The following is a 27,219-nucleotide window of genomic DNA, read 5'->3' on the forward strand; positions in this document are numbered from 1 at the left end:
GTAGCAATGTTGTTCGAAAACGGTTTTGTATTTCTGTCCTTCCAAATCGGTTCAGCTGTTTCTACATTTACTTTTCAAAATTATCTTGCAAACATCATCAAAAAAATTTACATTTGAAATGTTAGACGATAATTAATATTGCATACATAAGAATCACGCCATTTTTTAAATAAATAATTTAAAAAATATTTTATTACACAACATAGAGCACCAAATTATAATAAAATACATATTTCATTAAGTTTTCGTTACTGACGCAATAGCCTTATTAAACTGTTGACATTTAGCTGGACAAGGCGCGGTCTGCAAATCAGTGCAAAACGTAGAACGGTGAACGTCGTTCATGGAAATTGATTTTCGGTCTTGTTCTTTAATTATGGAGACACTATCAAGGGACGAGATAATAAAATCTAGGTGGCAGGTAATGGGAGTCTATTTCCAATCTAGCAAATTAGTTGTGAGGTGGGACTTCTTTATAGGACTTTATTGTTAAAACATTAAATATAAAACAAACACAGCACGCCTTTGGTGCCAAAGAAGTAGGCAGAGTTGCCAGAGCACCTTTCATTAGTGTATTCCGTCCCATGATGTGATAACGGGCGAGCCTATCGGCATATCGGGCTCATGTTCAGAGCACTCTTACCACTACAATCTTACATGGTACATACATTGAAAAAAACAAGTCAAATTATTATAATTGAATGCACAGGTACAGAGATGTCAACAAATATCACGCAATATTTTTTTATTTTTTCGATGTGTGAGTAATACGTATTCGTGATGATGGATGTCATCATTAACAGAAACCACACTCGCGCAGCTCGTGGCGTTTTCGCGCTTTCAGCAACCTACCAATAGTCCTTCAAACTGATAAACTGTGCTCATTGGCAGTAGAAATGGACACTTAACAGTGGCACGCATAATACTGAAGTCGCAGACGGAGTCTTACATATAAGACCTAAATAATTCTTAAATAACCAAAAATTCCAATTACGATGTTAATAACTTACAGTTATTTTCGTATCGACTGGTTACCATGTACCGGTGGGTTTTAACCTACTTTTCATTCGATTAATGCTGGCCCGCGAAATTGTTTTGCTTCGGATGTGTGTGCGCTTAGTGTGTGTATGCATGTGCTTAGTATGTGTGTTTATGTGTGTGTTCATAGTAAATGATGACTCATTTGAAACGAGGCCGATTTGTTTTGGTAGTTATTTTGTTTTGGCTTCTATTGCAAGTTGAAATTGTAATGCCCAAATGTGCGATGTCGATTTCTAATCGTGTGATGTTCTGATTGTGAATGCACTGGTCTTATTTAAGTTTCTTATTGGACAATTTCCTTACCACTATCATGAATTTATTTAACTTTGTGCTCTTGTCCGACTTCAATGTGGGCTCAGGGAAGCATACTTTTACAAGCATGTTCCTGACAGATATTGGTCTCGTTTTTGCAACTGACCGTCTTCCTGTCGTCAATACTAATGAATGACATATTTAGGGGAAATAAGCGAGCTATTTGTAAAACACAAAGTTGTAAGACCTTATGCGTAATTACAAGGAATTATGAGACTTAACTTATGTCAGGTCGCAGCAGAGAGTCACGAAGTATTTAGCAATTGAAAGTTCTGTATGGTGTTGCTACTGTTTATGGGCGGTCGTATCGCTTAGCATCAGTGGCGTCTCGTCATACAATTCAAATAAAAATTAAGTTGGGATTCGAATCCTACAATTCCCATTTTCAGCCTATATACGCTTTCGCTAGACCAAGGAGGCAACAATATACTTAATGTTGTTTTATTACGCTTTTTCTATCTACCTACTGAGATACAACAAGCCACTTTGATTCATATCAGGATGTTAGACTTAAAGAAAATAAAGAGTACAAAGCCTTCATTATTGTTGGGATTTCGACAATTTGCAGACATTGTGCCGTCCTCGAATTACTTTCGCTCGTCCCAGTTTAGTTGTTATCAAATTCTCACGAACTGTTTACGGAAATTTAACCTCTATTGCTATTGTGGTAGGGTTCTTATAATTGATGATTGAGATACGGTATCCATGTAAGATTCAGAATCATAATCGTTTACCGAATTTAAGTTCTAAGTGATTGTTTTATGTCATTGTTTACCTTGATTTAAATTATTAACTTCGTAATCAGTTTATGTGGCATCGTGTGATCTTGCTCGAAGGACCCTTTCGAAAGGATTTGGTAGGTAATGAAAGGTAGAATCGAGAGTCGACGACCACCTTTCAGATTTTAATACAGTAATGAATAGCCGGTTTGAAGGGCATTGTAGCCAGCTTAATTGGGTATTCAAGTTAAGTTCCAACAATAAGATCTTGCAGCAATATATTGCATAAGACTATTCAGAGATAAGCTGCATATCCTTCAAGTTTTAAAATTTGCAGAAGTCAACTTACCGTCTCTAAGTTAAAAATTGTTTGGGGAAACTTGTGCAAGTTTTTTGCTAATGCAAACCCCGTGTTAGACTTATCATGTAATGTTAGTTGTAAATCAACGTTATGCATGGTTCCTATTTGCTATTGCTAGTAGATAATCGTAATCTAGTAGCTTAGATCAGGCGAGCGGCTCACCGCGTTACAAAGTCTTATTTGTTGCGATATTGTACAAACATATTTTGTTTGGTGATGTTACCGGGTCAATGGCAGGTCTTCGCCCTAACTAAGGGCCAGGTTTTGAGTTTGTTGTGTGTTTTCCTCATTTGGTAATTATGCCATGAGTACAAGGAACGTCGCTGTGGGACTAGATCGAAACCTGCATACCATTGGTGAAGGGTCCATAACCATTCTTACGGGCTTCCTTTTAGGTTTATTTGCCTTTGTGTTAGTTTTTGTTTTTTGATAAATTGGCCGTGATTAATTAAAGCATTTTTATTGCCTCGGGTTAGCTTTTAAAAAATTACACACTTCGCCAATGCTGCGTATAAAGGATCATAAAAATATTTAAGGTACATCTTTATGTGATGTCTATTGTCTGCTACCCTGATTTGTTTGTTTCAAATACAATTACGAGCATTGTAAATACGTATCATATTTGATCTTGCATGTATGTCCTCGCTGCTCTTGCGAAGATCACTATGCCCGTAGATGGTTCTTGATAACAATTTCGTTTGCGATTGACGTAACTTCCAATTGTTCGTTGCGTCAGTGATGTCACGTTTCAAGATTATAGTGATAATCTTTTCATGCATTTATATATACATATATAATATAGCAAGTGTACCTTTTGCTTTTTAAAGTTGATATTACCAGCATTGTCGTAAAAATAATACGGCCAATCACATCATCAGCTGCTGCAGGATGTCCACTGCTGAACATAGCCTCAACCAGATACCCAGATCGACCAAAACCGGCCAATCACAACGAATTGTAATTGTTTATGTACGTTTCTTACGATACGACAGACGTTACAGGCAGTAATAATGTCATTGTAATATTAACGCACACACACAACATCACGCATTTATCCCCGAAGGGGGTATGCAGAGAGCGCAACCAGGGCACCCACTTTTCGCCAAGTATGTTCCGTCCCATGATGTGATAGGGGGCGAGGCTATCGCCATATCGGGCACAAATTCCAGACTCCGGGCTGATACTGAGCAGAAAAACCCAAATATCACTGCCCGACCCGGGATTCGAACCCAGGACCTCAGAGCGTTGTCGCACCGCGCATGCAGTACAACTACGCCACCAAGGCACTCAATTAAGTACCTTGTCTGTAATATTAAGGACCTTGTTTTTTATCGCTAAAGGGTATTTTGGTAAGCCACTTTTGCCCAGTTTTTATATGATGAGATAGGAAGCGAGGCTATCCCATTTCGGGCATCCAAATCATCGGTATGTTAACACTTTATGCTCGTTTCATTAAAGTAGATAAGCTTATTTCCTGTATTGATATAGAGAAAGCCATGTACTTAGATAAAGATTTATATATTATCAAGTTTAGGATGTCCATATTTAATGATAAATTCAGTACTGAAGTACGTTTGTCGCATTCGGTTCTACGAATTGCGTTAGTGGACTAATGAGTAATACTACATTTTTCTCGGACTCGTGTTAAACAACTTTAAATGTTACATTAATTATTGCCTGACCTTTGTAGTGAACGGACTGACATTTTAATACATCATAAGGCCACAAACTAATTTTAGCAGCTGATGGGACCTTTCTATAACACTGCAAATTAGTGTATTGCAAGAAAAAGGTATTCGCAAGGCGACCGTATACATTTATTTTATATTTGTGTTAGTAGCTATTATGTAGTTGCTAAATCTTGATATTAGATGTTAATAGCCACGATGCCCTGTAATCTACTGGTTAATCTATTGGTTGCGTCTGGTAAACCAGTGGATAACATTTTACACTGCTACTTAGCGTCAAAAATAGATAAACGTAGCTTGAATCTACCCACACTTACTTAAACGTAAATTTACATCTAGATACATCCGCAAAATTTCTTCGAGTAAATACATTAGAAATTGACCTGTTAACGTATTAGGAAGTCGACATTCCCATTACTTAGATCTACGTTAGGGCATAAATTATGTACTAGATTCCTAACGTAATAACCGGCTAAGCGGTACGGGCTTGGGCAACCTAGATAAGACGAAGGTTATTCGACGAATTAGGCCGCCATTTTGTATAATTGTTTGTAATTCATTCTAAATTTGAATCATTTTATTTTTTTTAAATAATAAGACCAGCCAGTACAAGCCAGTGTAAGTGAAGTAGAAAAAGTTTAAAAATTATAGGTTTGCATAAGTTATCCGACAACCTATATAGACTACATATTGCTAAAGAAATAATACATATTTGTTTACATACAATTTTGAAGGTTAATAAGTCTGTCAACTCTAAACCCGCACTATGTCTGCGTAACTAAAGCCTAAATCAGAGGGGACCCATGCCCAAAAGTGGGACAGTACACACAAGGACACAAGGCTGTTATTATTTATCATCCGGATACGCAAAAATAACTCTTTTATCAATATAAACAAGCGCTAAAATGCAACAGGAAACACCGTCTACCGTCGAATGCACTATGCTCATAAGTCATAAGCACGTTTGCCCATTGCCAATGCCGGTTGTATAACTAGTTGTCATGTCGTTGGGAAACCGAGGCGGGTAATTCGCGGTTTGGTAGTTACGTAGAGGTAGTTGTACAATAAATACTTAATAAGTGTACTTATGGCTTGGGTATAGATGTTACTTTAGCTTGAGGTTATAAAGATTTTAGTAATGTATGCATTTTAAGGAACTGTTTTTAAACAATAATTTTAATTGAATATGCAGTTTCGAAAAGGCACATCTTATAAATACAGTATCTATATCTATATCGAGAAATGTATATAGAATATGGAATAACTACAAAACTTCTGTAATTTTTTATTGTTAATTGAACCCAAATTCGAACCCATAAATAATTTAATTTTTGGCACTAGCTACTTTAGAACATTTGCATTTCCTATACTTTTTAAATTGCATATTTAGTTATTCGTAAAGCATTAACGATGGTTTTGTCTATTCTAAAAAAAGTAATATCAATATAAACAGGAAGAAAAAGAAAAAAAAGAAATAGTTATATCTATGACATTATCATTGTTACGTCTTTAATGTTTACGTATAAGTATATTGTAATTCTTTACTACACACCCGATGAGTATTTTTAACTCATACGGTATCACAAAATCTACTGCACAATTACAAATATATTTTTACCAAAACATTTCTATTTACGTAAACCGTAAACGCGATCGAAAACGTAAAAGCGAACGCACGTTACCAAGTGGCCTGAGATCGATGGGTGCGATTTGTAACAGTCCGCGATGTAATGTATAGTGCAGATTACAGATACCACACGCAATACTACGGGGCTTTCTATAAGTGAATTACATGGAGATATTTGTCTAAGGAGGAAGATACGGATGACGCAATATTTCTGAATTTCTGTAATACATTATTATAATATTAGCCCTGTATTATATACTATCGCACTACTGGGCACGGGTCTGCTCTACTACTGAGAGGGATTAGGCCTTAGTCCACCACGCTGGCCTAGTGCGGATTGGTAGCAACATACTCTCAATTCCTATAGAGAACTTCTCAGGTATCTAGGTTTCCTCAGGATGTTTTCCTTTACTGTTAAAGCAAGCGATAACTCACAAAAATACTCACATAATTTTAGAAAAATCAGAGGTGTGCCCTTGGGATGTGAACCTGCGGACATTCGTCTCGGCAATCCGTTCCACACCCAACTAGTAAATGTAACAGAGAGAACTACAGAGAATTGGCAAGGCAACGGCATTTAGACCTGTAAATAACAGAGACAGACGTTAAATAAACTGTACGAACTGTTCTACTAAGACGAAGCTATATCTAAGAGTTTTCAAATCAAGCGCTTACGGGATTGTATTTGAGTTGTTTTTCAATATCCAACGCCTTGGGATACCAAACCCAGAAGTCAAAATTCATCCTAAATGTTACTCCACTTGAAAATCGAATTCAAGCTATCCGCGATAACTTTTATATTTTACGGCGGAACTTAGTTTCTGTAAACAAACAGATTGCTGTCTTTATTTTCCAATTACCAAGTTGTGCAAGCTCAATTATTGTAATGACAGACTTTTTGTTCTCGACTCAATTAATTGAGCTCTTTTAAAACTCGTCTAATTATATCATGTCACCAAAGAGAAAAAACACTAACTAGATAAATTTATATTTTATTGATCACCAAATCTCAACGTTTTGCGAAAAATCATCTAAATTGGTCCATTGCGTTTTAATAGTATCAATTTTAGACGTAGTATATTGTCTCGGGATGACCAGCTCAACGCAGTGCCTTTAATTGTTTTTTTAATGAAAGTTCTTCGTGGTGTTGTTATTCTTTTTAGGCAGTCGTTAATTTAGGAAGTAAAGAAGATGCTTGACTCATCATGGAGATCAATCACTCAATAGAGTTTTTTTTTTGTTTGAATTTGAAGCACAAAAAAGTAGCCAATCTGTGAAAACTGCATTAAAATTGGTTAAGAAATGAGGCAGTAACTTATATTTCAAATATTGCAATATGCAGGAACGGGCCGTAGTGGAGATATCGTTCCATCTCTTTCTTCCGCATGCGTCTTAATTCCTGATGACGTCACGTGCGCGTATTGCGCCTCTTTTCCCGTTTTTTGACACTTACACCTTCTACCGAAATTCAAAGGCTTTATAAATTGTTGATATTTATACCGAATTTTTACGTATCTTCAGTATTAGAATTTAAAAAAAAAGTAAAAATAATCAATTACTCTATTTATACAAATATTAGGTTTTTACTTGCGACTTCGCCCATGTTTAAGTTTGTTCCCAGGAAAAAAGAACTTAAAGCATTTATAGATAACTTAGCTTAAAATAAAATAATTTGCACAATCGCGGCAGTAGGTCCAAGGTTTATTATATCGAAACTATCTCTTCAGTTTTATAGATTATATTTCTTCCGAGGCATCTTGTTTAAAAACATCAAATCTTTTCTTTATAAAGACTGCATATCTTTCTAGAAACACTCTTCTTAGTGATTGTAGCATTACATAAGTCACAGCGTAACAAGATATATTTCCTAGCTATTGAAATGTGAGCGCTTTCCGTCAATACGAATAAGCGATCAATTTACATCACTTTTATTTATATTATTTGAAAATATTCATATGCATTGTAACATTTATAGTACAGGTTAAGAAGTTGGATTGTATAGGGTTTTTGAATGGATAGAAGTATTACTGCGAATGGAGTATAGTTTCTATGCGACTGCACGAAAAATATCTGCATCATAAATGAACTGGCTAAACCAGGCTACCATTGATTCGTTGTGATCCGACGTGACACCTTTATGTTCAAGGGCAAAATTCTAATTCATCATTAAACATTGTAGGTTCTCCAAATTGTATCCAGTCCTGTTATTCCTCAAAGACGATTATGGATGATCGTGATCAATTCTTTTCCTTAAGCATTTCTTCCACAAGATTCTACGAAGATGATTTAAAAGTTTAAGGTTTTTAAATGAAACTTAACATAATTCTATACGTTCCTTTCCGAGAACACGAACTGGTACATTTACGTTTACCAGTTTTAAAGACAACTGGCGTAACGGTCAAGATCTCCTGGTTTGATACCAGTACATCATGACCTGCGAGCATTCAGTTCTAGTCCGTTGCTTACTCCTGTTCAGAAGGTCAGTAGAGACTGGTTCATGTATGTCTTTCCTTGTTGGGTTCGTATATTCACCGTCATGCGTGAAGGAGTAAGTAGAGATCTAATAAATGAAGACGTCTTTTAAACATAGTTTCCGTGTTGTCCGTCCATTTTATAAGAAGCAATAAATTAAACTAGGATCGCATCCATTCTCACCCTTACACTGATTTTGCGTATTACAGATTTTTATTTGTCAGAACTAATAACTGTTATTTAATTGTATTTGATCACTGTGGCACATTATGATTTCGTGTGATTATGCGAATGTTAGACATCGATATAAAAGTTTAGGATTTTGTCGCGGTTTTTTATATTATAATTTTCTTCCGAAGTGCTAAAGAGTTTGCAGTCTTCATGGACGGGGCGTACTGAGGTGTAGGTTGTCCGAAAAGTCAACATTACAATACCTACATTTAACAATATTTTAAAAAAGATTATCACTATCCACTTCATAGAACTTAATTAAAATGCCACAATAGTTATGCAATATAACTCAAGATAATGTACCAATCTACTTAATAATGCCCTTCTAAGTTCTCTCCAAAAGTCCAAGTAAAAACGTCTATTTTTCAGACATTCATTCATTTCCTTACAAACCTTTGTAATTCAAAGCCCTTTATTTATTTAAGGGCTATTTTGGCATATCAGTCGAATTGGGTATATAAACCATGCCCATCTCGCAATTCACTTGTATAAAATGTATCAAAACATTTAAACCATTCGAAGCAATAAAACTCTCAAGCGATGACTGAGTAGATCCAATCGACGTGTAATTCTGGTCGTATTTAGACCGCTCACCGCAAACTAGTGAAGGTAATGATAGATAGATTCAAGGATATATTTACTTGTCGTTTATTTTCAGTTCCATTGCAATATTTTCATGAGGTATTCACTCTTAATTTTTAGGTGTGAATAAAGTTTTGTACTTACGGCCATTTTCGCGTCTATTTTTATGTCTATCAGTGGCGGTGACATATCCCTAAAGGGAACCCGACATATGGGTACTAATATGCAAAAATATGGCCTGCAAATCGTTCTAATGCTAATTAGAATTTACATAATTTCTACATAAAGGAAAGCTGCTAGGAATCGGGTTCTATGGACCCGTCGCCACTGCCCTGTATGCTGTTTTCGCCTAAAATTTTGTTTAACCACCCTGATAATCTAAACCAGAACTTCTCAATCTAACAGTTACACTCGATAAAGCGATTTCGAAATAAAGACAATGTAGACCCGAAAATATTTGAATAGCTATATCAAAAGGGCTCAAGCCCAACGACACAATACCGTTGCGTTTTATTACGCCGATAAGTCGTGTCGGGAAGTCGACGTGCTATTGATAAAATTTACTTATGAAATTCGCCGTTTCCACAATTACCGTGTTTGTGCTTTCGTAACTGATTGGACGTTTTGCAATGGATATCGATACTTGGTAGTAGTTCCCTTCCTATAAGTTGCTTTAAGATTTTGCTCGTGGCTTTGCTCACGAGGGTTTGAAACATTTATAAAAATGTCCTCAGAAGAGTTTGATTATTAAGGATACTCCGTATTAAATCTTATAAAAATCGATTACATGGTTTATAGCGGTAATAGACACATTTATTTAGGATTCGTAATTCTAACGTGCACTGATGCTATTATCCGCTCAATTTTAAGTTGCACTGTATTTGACAGTAAGCAGTAGAATAATTATACGAGTTATCATCATCCATTGATGTGGAGATCCTTGGGGGAGGCCTATGTTCAGCAGTGGACTTCCTGTGGCTGAGATGATATCATTATCCAGTCAGCTAAAGAACATATCGGGTACACTCTCAATTAAATTGTTAGATTAAATACGAGACCGATAAGGCAACGTTAATAACTACGGAAAAACATGAATATCAAGCCACGTATCCTAACATGGGAGGACATAGTTTAGGACACGTCTCTGCCCACGTGCAGTTCACCTTGTTACAGATTATATCGCTTTGTTTAATTGTGAAGGTTTCTTTGTTCAGTTTGTTAAACGCCTTGTGCGGTAACAAGTTGTTAATTCAACAATGTAGTTTAAAATCGGCTTCAATTAACATGTTTCACTGGCATTGGTCTCACATGTATTATTCCCTCCTAACCGAATTTCGACTACGGCGGCCAATGTCAACGGAGATCAGCCAGCTACACAGATATTATAGATAGTCCGGTGAGAGGGCAATCCCACATGACCGGAGAAAGATCAGATGCAGGACCAACGGCTTAGGTACTTACGTCTCACATGTACGTATATATAACGATGTCTCACATTGTATAAGTAAACGTTAATCGTCGAATATAATATAAGGCAAAAAAAAATATATAAAAGTCAGCATTCTTTCATATTGCCATTTTCAATAAACAATCCCAATTGCTTTGTTCGATCTTTCTTGAAAATGGACCAATCAGAACGAAGCTTTTTTTGACACGCTCACAAATGAGTTATTTCGATTGGTTCATGCTCGGAATCGGATTAAAGATTAAGATTGGGATCGTCTATTGAAAATGGCTGTTTTACTTTAAATGCTGGATAATATTCACTTGAACATTGTGAAACAGATCCTAACACTTCGCAGCTACAACCGCGTCATAGACCTTTCCGAAATAAAAGTCCAGTTTTTTGAGTTTTTACGATACGTTATGACAAAACCATGTTTTAAAGATTAATAATATTTGTTTGTTTTGTTTTCAGGTAAATATCAACTTGACTTATCTACTGGAGGCAATGGATTCAGGTTTGCTGCTGCTGTTTTATATAAATATTTTTCATTCTATAAGTAATTCGATGGAACTTCACAAGCTGTCACATTTATTCGGTACCTCTTACTAAGTCAACGGTGAAGGAAAACATCGTAAGGAAACCTGCATACCTTAGAAATTCTGTATAGGAATTTTCGAGAGTGTGTGAAGTCTACTAATCCGCACTAGGCCATCGTGGTGGACTAAGGCCTAATCCCTCTCAGTAGCAGAGGAGGCCTGTGCCCAACAGTGGGACAGTATATAATACAGGGCTGAAATTTACTAAGTCATATAGTTCTTTAACTTAATATTTTGCAGTAGGTATGACCTTTTCTTTTAGTCCTTTAGCAATATAAATAGCCTTTGCATTAGATGCATCTTCACCTACTCCTCGAAGATACGCGTCCCTCTTAACATTTGCAACATAAAACCACTTCCTGCATTGATTGATGACTTCTCGTTATGAAGGTCCAATTTAAACGTGTGAATTCCTTATTGACGTGAAGCATGAAAGCCTATTAGGGTCACACGGCACGCTTATTTGTGGACCCACATACGAAGGTTTAATGGTGGATGTCATGCGAGATGGTTTTACATATTTATGATAACGGAATGAATAGACCAAAAAGCTGTTGAAAAAGTTTCAAGTACTTTTGTAGCAAAAGAATTGCAAACAGTTGTGAGTAAACAAAGGATTGCTATCAAATAACCTGCGCCAGTTTGTAAAAGAGTTAATTTTGTTCTGTAACTTTATGTGTAAACACAATCCTTGGGACTAGTTTTAGAGGAAAAGATAGCTTGTTTGATATTTTAATGAAATTTTTTTCACTTATATCTCTGAAAATGATTCACGCTGTTGGTTTCGAACAAAAGAATTTTTAAGAGAAGCATACTATTTTTGAATCTTATGAGTTTTTATTCCGACACGTCAACTTTGCCAGAGAGTGGGATTTCTCGACGGGCACCGGGACGCCGCCGCGCCTACTTACCTGCTTAATAAACATACATACAACGGGAAGTCTTGCCGCAATCAGAGACTAGATTATCATGTAGATAGGTATCTCAACTAGACCTAGATTATTTACAGAATAAATATTATTGTAGTTTTCTGGTATAAAACCATTTAATTTAAACCAGGATGTCAAATTTTATCGTAATTTGTTAAGCAGTTTCTCACTTCCAACACAAAAGTTCTTCACATACCTCCGAACTCATATTAGCAGGATAACTAGTTTAGAGATTTTCAGTGAGAGTCAAGCGTGCCAGCAGATCAGTAGAAACAAAATTGTACGTTTAAATTCCAGCGGAAAACGCCCGTTCCACCACTTTCCCTGCACAATTACAGCTCAGATACGTAATGTACGCATGCGCGTGCATTATTTAGTTGCCTATCATCGTTTTACAACTATGTAATGTAATCTTACAAATATAAACGTGAAAGTTTTCATATATTATTTTGTTACTTTTCCATAACCTGGTGATCTGTTTGTCAACAATAAGCCGTTATTTTGTCTGATGTCGGTCATTTCTTCTTCGGCCTTTGTAAGTCCACTGCTGAACATAGGCTTCCACTAACGATGTTCCTGCGACCTCTACGACGTTGTCTCTCCGCCTTGCAGGATGTCATTTAGGGACCGGATGTTTATGTTTGTAATTTAGAAGGAGAGTACATCGGTTTTCTATTCTTCAGATAGCGGAATCTGTCCTTTAAAATTGGTATACTATGTTTCCTTAGTCCACGGTGTAACATATTTTCAGATTCATATAGCTGAGCCGGTTCTTCGACATGGCCAGATAGTCTGACTTCATATTTTTGCTGTATGCAGCAATATTTTGTTGCACGGTATCGTGAAATAGATGATATATGGAAATTAGATGGAAAAATCCTGGTGTACATTTTTTATCCCGGCTAAATACTCGATAGCTTGATTTGGGATCAGTGGCGGTAGAAGATACCCAGTTTTTTGTAGCCCATTCAAAGTACCGAGGGATGTTGCTACTAATTTTTGTCCTTACCATCCGTTGAGCTGCCGGTCTCATGAAAATTTGTATAATTGCAAGTAATACACCGAATTATAAGGTCGAATTTATTCGTCAACGAATTTGTTTCAAACGACCACAATATGCAGATCCGGTGCCATTCATATTATGACTAATGATGACCTCATGTGGAAAAATCCATGGCTTAGCTAAAATGTTTGGAAAGGAGTGCCTCGTTTTTATAATCGAGGTAAATGTCCAGTGTGTAGGCGTTCGCTAATGAATTTGTAGCATCACGGAAAGTATGTCAAAATAGCTCTTAGTAAGATGAGGACTGCCTCGGTGGCGTAGTTGTATTGCACGTCCGGTACAATAGCGCTCTGAGGTCCTGGGTTCGAATCCCGGGTCGGGCAAAGTGATATTTGGGTTTTTCTGCTCAGTATCAGCCCGGAGTCTGGAATTTGTGCCCGATATGGCGATAGGCTCGCCCCCTATCACATCATGGGACGGAACATACTTGGCGAAAAGTGGGTGCCCTAGTTGCGCCTCTGCATACCCCTTCGGGGATAAAATGCGTAATGTTATGTATGTATGTATGTAAGATGAGGACATACTTGTCTCACGTACGCACTTAAGTAGGTAAGTGCTTAAGTTTATATGAATATCTATGTATAAGGAAGTCTCTTATGGTATCATCGTAGCCATTCTAATCCTACGTATCATGCGGTAAAGAAATGATTAAGTCTGTCGTCGCCTTATTCTTCCTTAAAAGATTCCTGACCCTTAATTTAATGTGATGATTGTTATTTGATGTTTTATCCTATTCCTTTTGCCCACTAAAGAAGGTTCGGTGGATAAAAGAAGCTCTTACTATATTTCAATTAACCGAACAAAAGTAAATTAGGGATAACGCACATTTTTTTGTCATTTTTGACTCACTCGTGGTTTCTTTGGCTTTATTAATAAAAAATATAAACAGCTAATAGAAAGTCCTATACGACAATCTTCAGTTTACAAAAAGACCGTTACACAAGTTAATAGCTTTTCTATCGTTCATTACAGAATTGCCATGTAAACTGACAGTTATGTGTGTCAATGTATGGCAAAAACTCTTCCTAGTGTTTATGAACATTTATCGGTAAATAGACGTAACGTAATGTGCATAAGAAGTTATTCAATACTGTCTTGTAGTCTATTGATTGCAGTATGCGCGTGCGTCGATATTAGTTTGATTTTCAATTTGTTTGTAGTTTAATCTGCTTTCATTTTGTAGAGAAGATATCAATTAGCTCGCGAATATTTTGGGCAATATGCTCTTCTTAGTTGATTTTTAACATCAAAATATTAAAGTAAGCGCACATGGTGTAAAGTGGGTACATTTGCCCACCACTTCACACACAAAGGAGTTTTATATGTTTGTTTATTAACTATAATTCCCTCTTTTTGCGAACCAAATAGCACTCTGCTGGAACTAGTGCTTGAAAGCAAACGACCAAGGCTCTGGTTCTCCAGTTTAAAATACTTAAAGGAGGAAAATTTTTAAATAATTTAATAATTGCCACAATCGCAATAACAACCACTTAAGTATCTTCTTTTACTTTCATACGAAATGTACTTGATTGCTTTTTGCACTTTGCAATGTTTTTGTTTTAATTTTGCATAATTATTGCATGATAATGTAATGTCATTTGTGAATTCTCGTAACTGATACTCCAAATATGTGAAATCTTGCATTAAGCACATTTGCTTTTTACGCAACAACGTATTATTATTGTAATTTGATTGCAAATATGTGAACTCTTTTATGAGCAGGAAGGAAATTATTTATTTTAATTTAATTACGGTAAACTCACAACTAATAATTACATTTAGTATAGCAGCAATTTAAGTGTCAAAAACTTAATAACAACTTTTTACTTATGGAATTACGTTATTTGCATGTAAGCATACTACTTAAAGAGTGAGCTCTTTAGACAAAAAATATTATAGTAAAAAAAAAATAACAAAAATAATGAATACAAATATTATTCGACAGACATTTTCACGTTCGTTTACGCTCGTGTTAAACTCTTTTAAGGACTCAAAATGGGACCTGGTCTATTGTCTACAGAGATAGTTTTCTATATCACTATTATAGTAGTTCCAGAGATCGCTTCTTGCCAACTATCTTTTCGAATTTCGAAATTAAATTTATTCTTCCATGCAGGCAAAAGGATCTTAGCTCATACAGCCCTAAATGTATTTAAACAATTTATAATACTGTAAATGTATTTTACAGTATAAAAAAGATAATTTAAGAAAGTTTTAATCAATAGAAATATGTGTCTTTGTGGACGTATTAAGATAATTTTAACGTAAGCATGGTGCCAGAGTCGCTAACAAATAAATAACAATCTATGTAATGCGGTTAACATTTTTTCACCTTTATAATGTAATAGTGTTCCCATGATTTCCCTCATTTCACGGAATTATGCTCATTAGTCAGTGTTAGAAGTAATTGTGACACTTACATGGGAATCTAGAATTAACGACGAAGGTAATAACCGCGGAAATGTGTTAATCGTGTGTTAATGTTAAATGCGTTTTTTTATTGTTATACAGACATAAGCCTGACAAAAGGATAGACAATGAAAATAGGTTTTCTAAATTTATTTCGTTGATTAGGGACAATTTTTGGTCAGCAACTAAAGATTCCCGTATTTAAAAGAAAATTGAACGCGAGTGACTTTAGACGTTGTGACTAATAATGCGAAAAGTAATGAATGTAGCTCTAATATACAATCATTCCTAGACCATCATCTGGAAACATCCCTCAAGCTGTCTTAAAGACGCCGCGGGAGTCGATGGTAAATGGAATTACGTACATGCACTTAACATTGTGTAAACTAAACGATTGTGAAGACAATTTAATGATAGCCATTGGCTCATTATATGCTATTAATGGTGATTCCCGTTGTACAGTTTCGCAAGCTTTTCACGCTGCACTAATTATCGCGTTAATGACCCGTGTAAACTGGTTTGTAAACGCCAATCTAGGTGAGTCTTGAGATTCCGGTGTTGAGACGTCTATTTCTGCCGCCATGCATTTTTACTAAATCTTGTCACTTTTACAAAAGAGTAAGTAATGAAACTGTTTTTTTTTATTCGGTTGTAGTCAGAAGCGGAATATACCCTATCAATTTAAAGTTACATTTTGTTACAATGTACGTGTAAATGGGCTAAGCAAATAGCACATAAAATAACAATCGAATAGAAACTGCAGAGGAATCGATTACATATGTAGGTACTTGAAAAAAATCTATTTCCATTATTAGTTCATTTCAAATTACTTTAAAAGTTAGATGTAGTATTTATATTATAATGAATTATATATTTCATAATTGTTAAATTTAAATTAACTCATATCAAAATTAAACCCGTGCATATAATATCAATAAGCTAACTGCTGTACCCTATTTTTAATAATGGAAAATTCTGATATCAAAATGTTCGTAAGCGATAACACCCAAATATATAAAAAAACGCCATTTCTAAATGCCAGCAACGCTTCAGTGAATCCTCTGGTTAGATGTTTATGGGCAACAGTGGTTACCATCAAAATGTCCCACTTGTTCATTCTTGTATATAAAAGTCTTTGTACCGTGTTTTACTAAGTTTTATTTTTAACCGTTCTGATAGTTTACATGCAAAGAATAATGTACCATGTTTTACAAAATTTTATTTTGTACCGTTCCAATCGTTTTCATGCAAAGAATAAATCGAATTGTTTATTTAGATTTAATCGATTGTTTGAAAGTAAACGTTCGATTTCGACTATATACATAATTTATACATACGTATGTACAGACAATAGGCTAATTACGTCCACTTCCTTTCTCTACCGGTCGAGGATTAGTAATACCGTATTACGATACACAAACCAGTTCGGTATTAGTGCTTAATCGGCTAATACCGGACTAATAAATTTGTTTTATTGCAATTTAACGATGCCGCTCGCCTGATGGTAAGCGATGCGATCGCCCATAAACAGTAGCAACCCCTCCAGAACTTAAAATTACAAAGTACTGCACTCCACTGCGCTCGTCAACCTAAGACATAAGGCTCATAATGCCCAGTAATAATTGTATCAAGCAAGGTGTTTCTTACTGTGAAGGTTCAGCACTTCTGCACATAGATTGTGGAAGGGGATCTATTTTATTTCAAACTGGATAGAACATGAAAAGCCTGGTTCTTACCAACAAATCACGCTGGTCTATATTCAGAAGAGGCACGCGACGTATTCAGTACGTCAATAATATTTTATAAATATAATATTGTACTTAACATTGAGGCTCGTAAAGTCACCTTTCGGTGACAATAAAGAATAACGATTTCGTGTTATGATTCAGCCAGTCAAGTTATCATTTTTTTTCTTAATTTTCTGGTTTAGCTAATGTAAAACGTTAAACAGCACGCGGTCTAAACAAGGACTGCTCGGGTAATTTACTATCTCGTTCTGCGCATGAGTTGGCTTGTATTCCATGCTGCTGTATCAAAACAAAGCACGGCACAACTTATTGTTAATTCATAATCAACTTCACCTGAAAAAAATAACATAATCCCCACTGTTGGTAAAAACAAAGCTTATTGAACGAAAACAAATCATTTTACAGCCAATTCTCCCACGGCCGAACAAACACGTTACTGTGTGCACTTCACGTCAGTGTCGAAACCCAACAATGAGCTGTTTTTGCGGAAGCCGTTGCTCGTTGTTCGTGCAGCGCATATGTTTTGATTTGTCCTTTGTTTTAGGGTGCAATTTATTAATTGGATAAAGTAAATAGTAGTTTCGAAGTTCAGTTACACACTCACGCACACGCCAAATTCGCACTAAAGTACAAAAAGTACAGCTGGGAATTTTGGTGAAAATACTAATAATTCATGAATGATATTTGGCACAGTATGTGGTTTCATTGAATGACGCCATGTCAAAATGACTGTATAAGCTCAGCCAAGTATGGATGCGCTAATCGGATCTCAATTTACATTATGAAGATAAAACTTGAGCTATTATGAAAAACATACACCTGAATGAGGTATATTCAGGTGAGAATCAAATCTAAAGCCGGTTCACACCTACTAATAATAAGATATAACAACACCAATGATAATCCAGTGTTACTCATAGGCAATTACAATGCGTTCACTCGATTAATCTTGTTATAAAGAAATAAAATTGTATCCGCAATTTGTTTCTTCCGCGTTGTGTTTAAAACAATAGATAAATTGCTAGAGTTCGGTACGGTAGGAAAAACAGAAACTTATATACATTCTAAAATGTTTTGTTTAATTTGTATGCGGTTCAGATTATATTTTTAGTTGTAGTGTCCGGTTCCAACAGGCCGACATAATTGTGTCGACTGCCGAGGGGTAATCATCTCTCGTCAGTCGACATTGGACCATCAGGTGCAGTAGGGGTCACTTAACTGTGCACGTATAAAAAATAAAGTGTATTAAGGTTATAGCTTAAGGTCCATTTTTCATACATTTTGTTTCACCTTTAATCTGGGTAACTAAACAAGTATTGACAAGTAAAGAATTTAAATTCACGTCTAGTTAGTGACTAGTTCTCGCAGTTGAAAGAAAATCGTAAAAATAATTAATATGCATGGATATTTCGGCCTTTAAAATTTAATACGACGAAATTTTAAACCACACCACTGAACTTATCATTGTTAAAAGTTCCCTTTTATTACCAAAAATATGTTTGTGTCTATATTAAGTAACGGTTATTAACTGGTACGGAACCCTCTCAATTTGCAAGTCCTAGTCACCCTTGACCATGTTTTTATACTCTACAAAGACTCTATAATGACGTTAATTGCGTAGAGAAAAAATGTTTCAATTCAGGATTGAAGTATTAACATTTAAAGATAATTCGGTCCATGACTTGACAAAAAAAAAATTGAATTTGATTGCCTTTAAACCGCAGCCTACACCAGTCTTTTTTTTTATAAACAACTGAACGTTTAAGTGCATTCACACTAATGTAGTCCATGAGATAATCCATGCCTAGCCATCACACCAAATTTGGGTTGCAAAAATAATTGTAAACTGAAAATGGATTCTAATGAAATAAGACTAAATTACATCGAACACAACAGATATAATTAAAAAGTGGGTAGATGTTTGTTTACATTATATTTTTCACTCTAGTGTTAAGGTATAAAACATTCGGACACCCAAGACCAAATGGTCAGTTGAATTTGTTATTTATGACGTAATTTGCATGTATAGAGGATATAATGTATCGTGATACACAAATTAATGAATACATAAAACGATTAGATCATCGGAAACATACCTAAATTTAAATGCTGGACTGTGGTTCTCAAAGTAACCTGTTGTAAATGTTTATTACAAGTGAAATGAGTACTAATGTGATTTTATTAATACGGGCACACCAAAAGACAACATTGCTCCTGCTGGTAACTGGAGTGATGTCCAGGGTATCTACTGAAAAAAATCATACCTCGCCATTTGACGTAATGATGCCAGCCAGTTCAAAATCAAATATACAGAGATTAAACCCGGAGAATGTCACATTTACACTGTGGTGAAAATAAATCTTTGTGTATTCTGGTCAATATCCGGGCGGATTCAAATATATAGCCTTAAGGGAGTAAAATTGTGCGCAGTTTAGCAGAGTACACGGGTATTTCCGAAGTCTATTAACATGTTAATTTAGCTTTATAACCTCACAATGATTTGTCTAAATGCGGTCACGAGCAATAGTCGGTCACGATGTCTAGAAACAGCCGTGACTTCTACGACCAATGAACGACACTATTTAACATCAGACACTTTTGTTACATTCAACTTTGTTTAGTCCATTTTCTAGAAAGACGTATTTATAAACTAAACTTTAGGTTTTAAATAATCAATTGAAGAATTCAAAATCTATTTATATATTTCGTTACTACGAATACATAAAAGTAAAAAAAACAGTGAAGAAATACCAAATTAGAATAAAATACTTTGATACGCTAATAATAACAAAGTCTAGGTTGTGTTACTTCTGTTTCAATTTCTTTTCTCATCATCAATATGAAAGTAAGTTAAGTTCCACATAAGTTATCGTTAGAAAAAGTTTGAGAAACCTTCTCTATAACTTGTTTAGCGTTTAATATGATACCCTTGACTTTTATGCAAAAATCCTCTGGTGTATAGAGCCCAATGTCAGCATGCTCATGTTTCACGTTTATGTTCCTCATTACTAACCGCTGATCGTGATGTTTTCCTCATGATTATTAATTTTCCTTGATATTGCAGTGATTATGAATCATGTCTCACATCTATTGTTTACTGAAGATGACGAATAAGTGTTTGGAAAACTAGATGTTGCTCGCGTGTATAGCCTTCCTCGCAACAAAAGCCCCTAAAATAGGGTATGTCAGTGCCTTCTATTAAAATAAATAGTTTCCCATGGGAGCAAAGTACCGGATAAAAGTAGCCTATGTGTTTATCCACGATATTTCACTTTCACAACCGTTTCCATTTATAATATTAGTAAGAAGTAAGGTAAGAAGGAAGGTAAGGTTTAGGGAAGGCTTTGTTCTAACGTTGACTGTCCTGGTGGCTTAGTTGTAATGCGAGCTCTGTATGATACCACTCTGGAGTTCGAATCCTAAATCGGGCAGTCATATTGTTTATTGTTTCTTCTGAAGTATTTCAGACGTATTCTTTTTTACGAGCTATTAGCAATGCTATAAAAAAGGAGTGTGTTATGTTAGTATTTTTTATGCTTACCTTGAGCTATAATTCTCGTTTGAAAATTAAATACAATACGTCACCAGAATCCTATTTTTTCTCCTGTTTATTAACTTCCTTAAAATCATCAGCTTCTATTGTTATATAGAATTCTGTCAATATCAAGTATGTTTCCATTATATTGTGTATTCATACACTTATTTCTTTATCATGCCTTAATGGTGGTTGGCAATAGAAAGCAAGTGCCTACTAGTCACACTTGCCTTGTCTGCTTACTAAAACGAATTTGTAGGGTATCCGGTTCTGTTAGTCCTTAGTAACCTTATTGTGGAATACTCACGTTTTCGTTTCTGTTCTGGAAATTTAAGTGCTCCGAGATCTAAGATTTTGAGAATGTTGACGAATAGGTGTGTATAGCAAGTGATCACCAGCACTAGTTATCGTCATGTACCTCCAAAGGAGTTGTGGGTGCGTTATCTTAGGGTCGGATGGGAATTCTCGAATGAGTTGGGGATTCATTAAGACATCGATAGGCAGCTGCCCGGGATCATATCCAACAGCATATACAGTAACCCATATTGTCTTGATTGAACCAAACAAAGTTTCCTATTACACACTGGGATTTGTGTGAAAAGGTAACATCGTAGGTCGAGCTGGGCCTGCACTATAATCTTGCCATTTTTTTTATCTTAGCTGGCAAAGTGACCCACTGCATCTAATGGTACACAGATTGGGCTCCATATAAAATGATTGATAACTATCCATTGTCAATCGCTGGAATTATGCTGGCATATTTGCAACCATCAATAAATAACCCGTAGAATTTTGACTTTGTCATAATCCATCTAGCTTTCCAGAAACTTCTTTACGATAATAGAATATCGGTAATGCCATTGAACGTTCATTGTCGAAACATTCAACGCAGTGAAAGTATAGCAGGTCGGCGAACATTGCAAATGTGTGCCGGCATGCCGCGTATGATTTGCGAACCGATCGTGACGTGACCAGGGATGGATCGGGGCTTCATTACAGAATTAAAAGGGCGGAAATTAAAAAAAATTGTTTTACTCACTTAGTCATCAGCTCCCAGTCCAAGTTTGGACGTAGAGCTGAAATCTTGTGCAGAATACAGTTGATGAGATTGCATTTGACTAAAATGCTTGTATTTTATACAATGTAATGCTAAGACGAGAATATAACTCATAGTCTACGCCTGTTCATAATCAGTAGCCATTACTAATGTATACAGTGCGTTCTTCAACCTGAGACGTTTGACGTCAAATGTTATATTTTCTAGCACATGTTTGCTTTATCTCTTAATTTCTATCTCAATTGCCAACTTGACAGGAAAGCACAGTCCGTTCACCATATCTACGGTTAATTCATAATACGAATGCAGTCAGAAGCATTACATTCTGAGTACAGCCCAGCGATCGATCTAACGCAATCGGCTCGTGACGGGCGATTCTTGCGTAGTTCATAGCATCCTAATGGGACAATGGTAAAGCATGCTAATGCCTGTCATTTGATAGCGACCATCCATTACAATTGTTTTAAGAACAGATTTGAATCTAGTAAGAGTTTTGGGTACATTCGGTCGCTTGAACTGCTAACCAATTAAAAAATGTACGTAAACATCTAAAGACATTTTTTCATTATTGAAAACAAGTAAATGATTTTTAGTTTAATAGAAGTCTTTTGAAATTCTTGAAGATTAGCGATGCACTCAATATTGCTGAAATAGATTACGGTTTTATTGGATACGAAGATTCGATCTAATATGTAATCTATACGCTTGTTTCTCTGCCTTCGCTTAAAACTAAATATTTATAGATAAATAAAAAATTCTAACACATAATTTATCGTGTATAAAACATATATGCAAATTCGATGTGAAATCTCAACCATAGTTACAATGTGCATTATTTCGACACACCTACGTCATCATATTATACCACATAATATTACCCCATCATTATATAACTGGTAAATAACTCTCTAAAACCACGCTCTGGTAATAAAATTATTTAAAATTATAATAGACAATGGAAATTACAGACAATGCCCTTTTACCCGTCAAAGATAATTCGCAAATAAAACCTCCTTGTTAGGAAAGTCGAGCAACCATACAGAACATGTGAAAACGACCTACATGGTTGACGTAGAAGATGCTCTCTTGTCTATGGTTCATGGTTCACATGATATGAAGCAACTGGGTCACTGCACATTGGCTTTCGACCGCCATTATGGGATTTCTAATGGTTTATCGTTTAGTGTATTAATACACCCCAGAATCTTACGCAGAATGGTAAAATTATAAAAAAATCGTTTAAATATTAGGAAAGGAATTTTATCATTTTATTTAAAAAATCGTAGAATTCGATGTGCTTTTCTCAGAGTGGAGATTAAAGATGTCCGCAACCTTTTCTTTTACAGCTCATTATTCGCTAATACAATGAGGTTTTCTGTCTCGATAGCCCATTCGTTACTTCTCTTATTACTTTTTTTTTCTTGTACATGTTTAAATTTGCATACAGTAAAAAGTTAAACGCATTAATGTTATAAAAATATTGTTCATTGTTTGGAACCGCTTGCTTTTGCTTTTTTAATTGCATGTTGTTTATGTTTTTGCAAATCAGTTTATAATGCTTTGTTTTTAAATAAGTATTACTTACGTTAGCAGTCAGTTTGGCATCGAAAAATATAGGCCATTTGATTTTAATGTCTGCTCTTTGCACGCGATTCCAAGTTATTTCTAGTGCTCTACAATCTACATAAAATGTGAAAAGTTAGCTTAAATGTTTGAGGACTAATCATTTTCTTCGTGTTATATTTTGGTCAGTTTTTATTTAACTTTCATATTCGCATAGCACTAACACATAGTTATCGAGAATACATAGCTTACTTAACACTTTAACTCGAACTACTGAAAGAAATTTTCCTGTGTGAAAGTATCTCGCCCTCAGAGATCACTAAAACTCCTGTCAGCCATGATAGACTGCTAGCATTTGATATGAAGCGATACATTCTTTAAATGTGGTATTTTGGATGAATTAAAAATAATTTAACATTTTGTACCACGTGTCGTCGCGCTAAAGGATTTATAAAAAAACTGTGGTCAGTTTAGGAACCAACAACCAACAAGTTATACTTAGTTTAGCAATTAACGACCACTGGTAGGTCTCTCGTATGTGAGAGATCGTCTGGGTAGGTACCACTGCAATGTTTATTTCTGCCGTTAAGCAGTGTGTAGTCACTGTTGTGTTCCGATTTGAAGGACTCTCATGTTTGAGGATAGCGGGCGTAGTGGAATACCAAACAATACTTTGTAATTCAAGGTCTTGGGTGGTGTTTCTACTGTTTATGGACAGTCGTATCGCTTACCATCAGGCGAATAGCGAGGTCGTCTCATCATTCAAAGCAATAAAAAAAATACTCTTTTATTTCGTTCATCACTCTTTATATCTATATTAAAGAAATATTCTGCAATTTATAAATTGAAACGACTTCAATGCACTTGTTTAAATCTGTGACGTAAAACATTTGTATAGACTTGTTTTTCAATACATTTGTTTGAACAATTGCGTTCGACTGTTATACGTGTTAATTCTTTTGTTAGCGTCTTGTTTGTTACGTCTATGAATACAGTATGTGAAGTGAAGAAATGGATTACTGAAATTATATTTAACAAGGTTTGATTTTGATCTCATATATTTTATGACTGATACGTTTATTATAGATGTGGAGTTATTTTTTATTAATAATATGACGTGTGTTTGAAATCAATTATTGTTATGGTCTATTTAGATAGTCCCAATGCGAACTTGAGTTAACGTAGATCTTTTAAAGAAAAAACATAGAAAAAGAATAAATTGAAAATAAATTGATAACCTTCTTCTTTTTTGAAGTCGATTAAAAATTTATTTAGATGTAAATATATATATATTTTTTTGTTAGGTCCACGAAACTAGTCGATAACACTAGATACAAAATCTAAATTAGGAACGTATAAATTAAGAATGAAATGTGCATGACTTTTATTTTACGCATTTTAAGTACAAATTTTAAGCGTTACAAAAACACTAATGCATTGAAATAATTATATTCTTTCGTAAAAAATACAAAGTGGTACGTTTCTCGTTCCAGTTTGAGCAACACGCATCCGGGGCCTTACCATGGGTGTATGGAGCAATGCCCCGCCTTAAACCATTAACCATATAGTGTGGATTCAAGTATTATAAATAGACTAGGTTTTGCTCGCGGTTACGCCTGAGTAACAGACCATTCTCGGAATAAAACCTCTGTGCATTTTTCCTGGTTACAAAATTGTGTGAGCGTTCAATTTGGTTGAAATTATCTTCAAATTTACTTATTATGTATTTATATATATGTATATTCAGATATTTATGCGCTTCCTTATAAATCCTAAGGAATATCACGAGCTGTCACATATATTATAATACAACATTAGAACTTCTATATATATTTAAAAATATTTGAACATACCTACTTATAACACGTTGGATGCAGGTTACTTTATCCGATCTGGAAGTCTGAGGGACGCCTATGTTGAGAAGTGGACTTTATGTGGCTGATGATGATAATAACACAAAAATAATTTTAGAACAAAAATTTTAAATTGTCCGCAGGTTCAAAACTTAAGGGCACACCCGTCTCTTACTTTTCTATAGTTATTTGTATTCTTTGTGAATTATCGTTTGCTTAAACGACGAATGCAAACATTGTGAGGAAACTTGCATACCTGAAAAGTTATTTATAATAATTAAGATTTTCGGAAATATGTGAGGTCTCCCAATTCGCACTAGGCCAGCTAGTGAATTAAGGCCTAACCACTCTCATTAGTAGAGAAGGCTTGTGCCCAGCAGTGGGACAGTATATAAAGCAGGACTGATATTCGAGTATTAAACACCTACCTATAAAACCTATTTAACTATAAACAACAGTGGCGACGCGTCCCTACAACCAGATTCCTACCGGCTTCCCTTTTAGGGTTATTTACGTTTGTCTTAGTTTTTGATTTTCGTCAAATTGTCTACGATATGTTTAACTAAGGTTTTTTTTTTTTTGCTTCGGGTTACCTTTTAAAGAATGCCACCCTTCACCACTAATGAACAAGGTACATATATCACATAAAGGCGATTATTAACTTAAATAAAAAGAGTATCACTAACCACGTAAACAATTAAATGCAGTGAACAAGTTAATTGAATGAGAGCCGGCAAAAAAGTCGCATTTCCGCAACCGGAAGAACAATGCGCTCCGTTTCCGCCCGCCATCTTGTTCCCACCTATTGTCTCGAACGGGTTATAGAAAGCATAGTTTACGCTCAGTTGTTTTCAAATTGTTGTAAATTAAATAATTAACTTATTAAGGTAATGAATAAGTCTTGTTTTCTTTTATATTCATTTGAATTTTTTACTTTGTTGGTAACTCGCTTATTTCTTAATTCGTTCGTTTGCCTATGAGCTTCAAGTATTTCCTGACGCTGAGAATCCCATCCAGCGACTTTCATGTTGATCGACATAACGCCCTGTCTGCCAATGTTTTACAAACGGAAACACGACAATATTTCCACACTGGAAAGGAAATAAATAAACACATAAGGAAATAAATAAACCTGTACTGCAGGTCCTGTTGAATCTGATACTATTATTCATACTGTTAATGCAATACGAGAGACCTACTGCCTATAATAACCATTACGAAAGTAAACAAAAACGATACATATCCTTAAAATTGCTTATGCAATTATATTTACACTTTCAAAATGTTCCTCTTAAACATCTTTTATGTTGTTGAACAATAAACTGGTTGAGCGGTTATGTTGATAATATTTCGGAAGGATTTTGATTCACAAACAAGCTATATTGATTGGATTCCCGAAATTTTTTGACATCTTTTACATTTAACCCGAATCGCTATGACCCTACATCTTTATGTCTTACTAACCGCTATCTTCTTTCCAGGAGTTGGAACAAGAGAAACATCTGCTTCGACGGCGGCTGGACACCACGCAGGGGGAGTATGAGGCGAGGATACTGGAGCTGCAGAACGACATCAAAGAGCTGTCTGCTAAAATCGGATCGAGGGATACTTCAGTCAAACAGGTAATACTTATAACTAATATAGATTTGGGTTTAGTATGACTTAAGGAAGCTAAAGGACAGACTAGTAGAGGAGAGAATAATGATCAATGTTTGATCAGAGGTCACGTGGATGATAACGGGTTAGGAAGGTCAGTGAGTCGAATATATTATAAGGAAGGGAAGGTGGCAATTATCGTCTGATTGTTAATTTCTATTATACCTGTGAACAGTTATGACTTCAAATATGTAGTATCGATTTATGAGAATTTCAATGCTTTTGATAATCACGCTGGTCACACATATCTAAATGATGTAAACACCAGTAAGAATTGATTAAAGAAAAAATAATATTAATAGTAGTAGTTCAACAGAAAAGGACTAAATA

General features: G+C 35.3%; 1 protein-coding gene across 1 annotated transcript in view; it reads left to right on the plus strand.

Annotated features, from left to right (window-relative positions):
- The window catches only part of LOC119188837 (bicaudal D-related protein homolog), a 74,587-nt gene extending 47,678 nt beyond the window's left edge, over positions 1 to 26,909 (plus strand). Inside the window, exon 2 of the mRNA XM_037436877.1 lies at positions 26,715 to 26,909. Coding sequence (XP_037292774.1) covers positions 26,715 to 26,894 — 180 coding nt within the window. The 3' untranslated portion in view covers positions 26,895 to 26,909. The remainder of the gene's footprint in view (positions 1 to 26,714) is intronic.
- The last annotated feature ends 310 nt before the right edge of the window (positions 26,910 to 27,219 follow it).

The sequence above is a fragment of the Manduca sexta genome, chromosome 9 (assembly GCF_014839805.1).
Source record: "Manduca sexta isolate Smith_Timp_Sample1 chromosome 9, JHU_Msex_v1.0, whole genome shotgun sequence".
Classification (NCBI taxonomy): Eukaryota; Metazoa; Arthropoda; class Insecta; order Lepidoptera; family Sphingidae; genus Manduca; species Manduca sexta.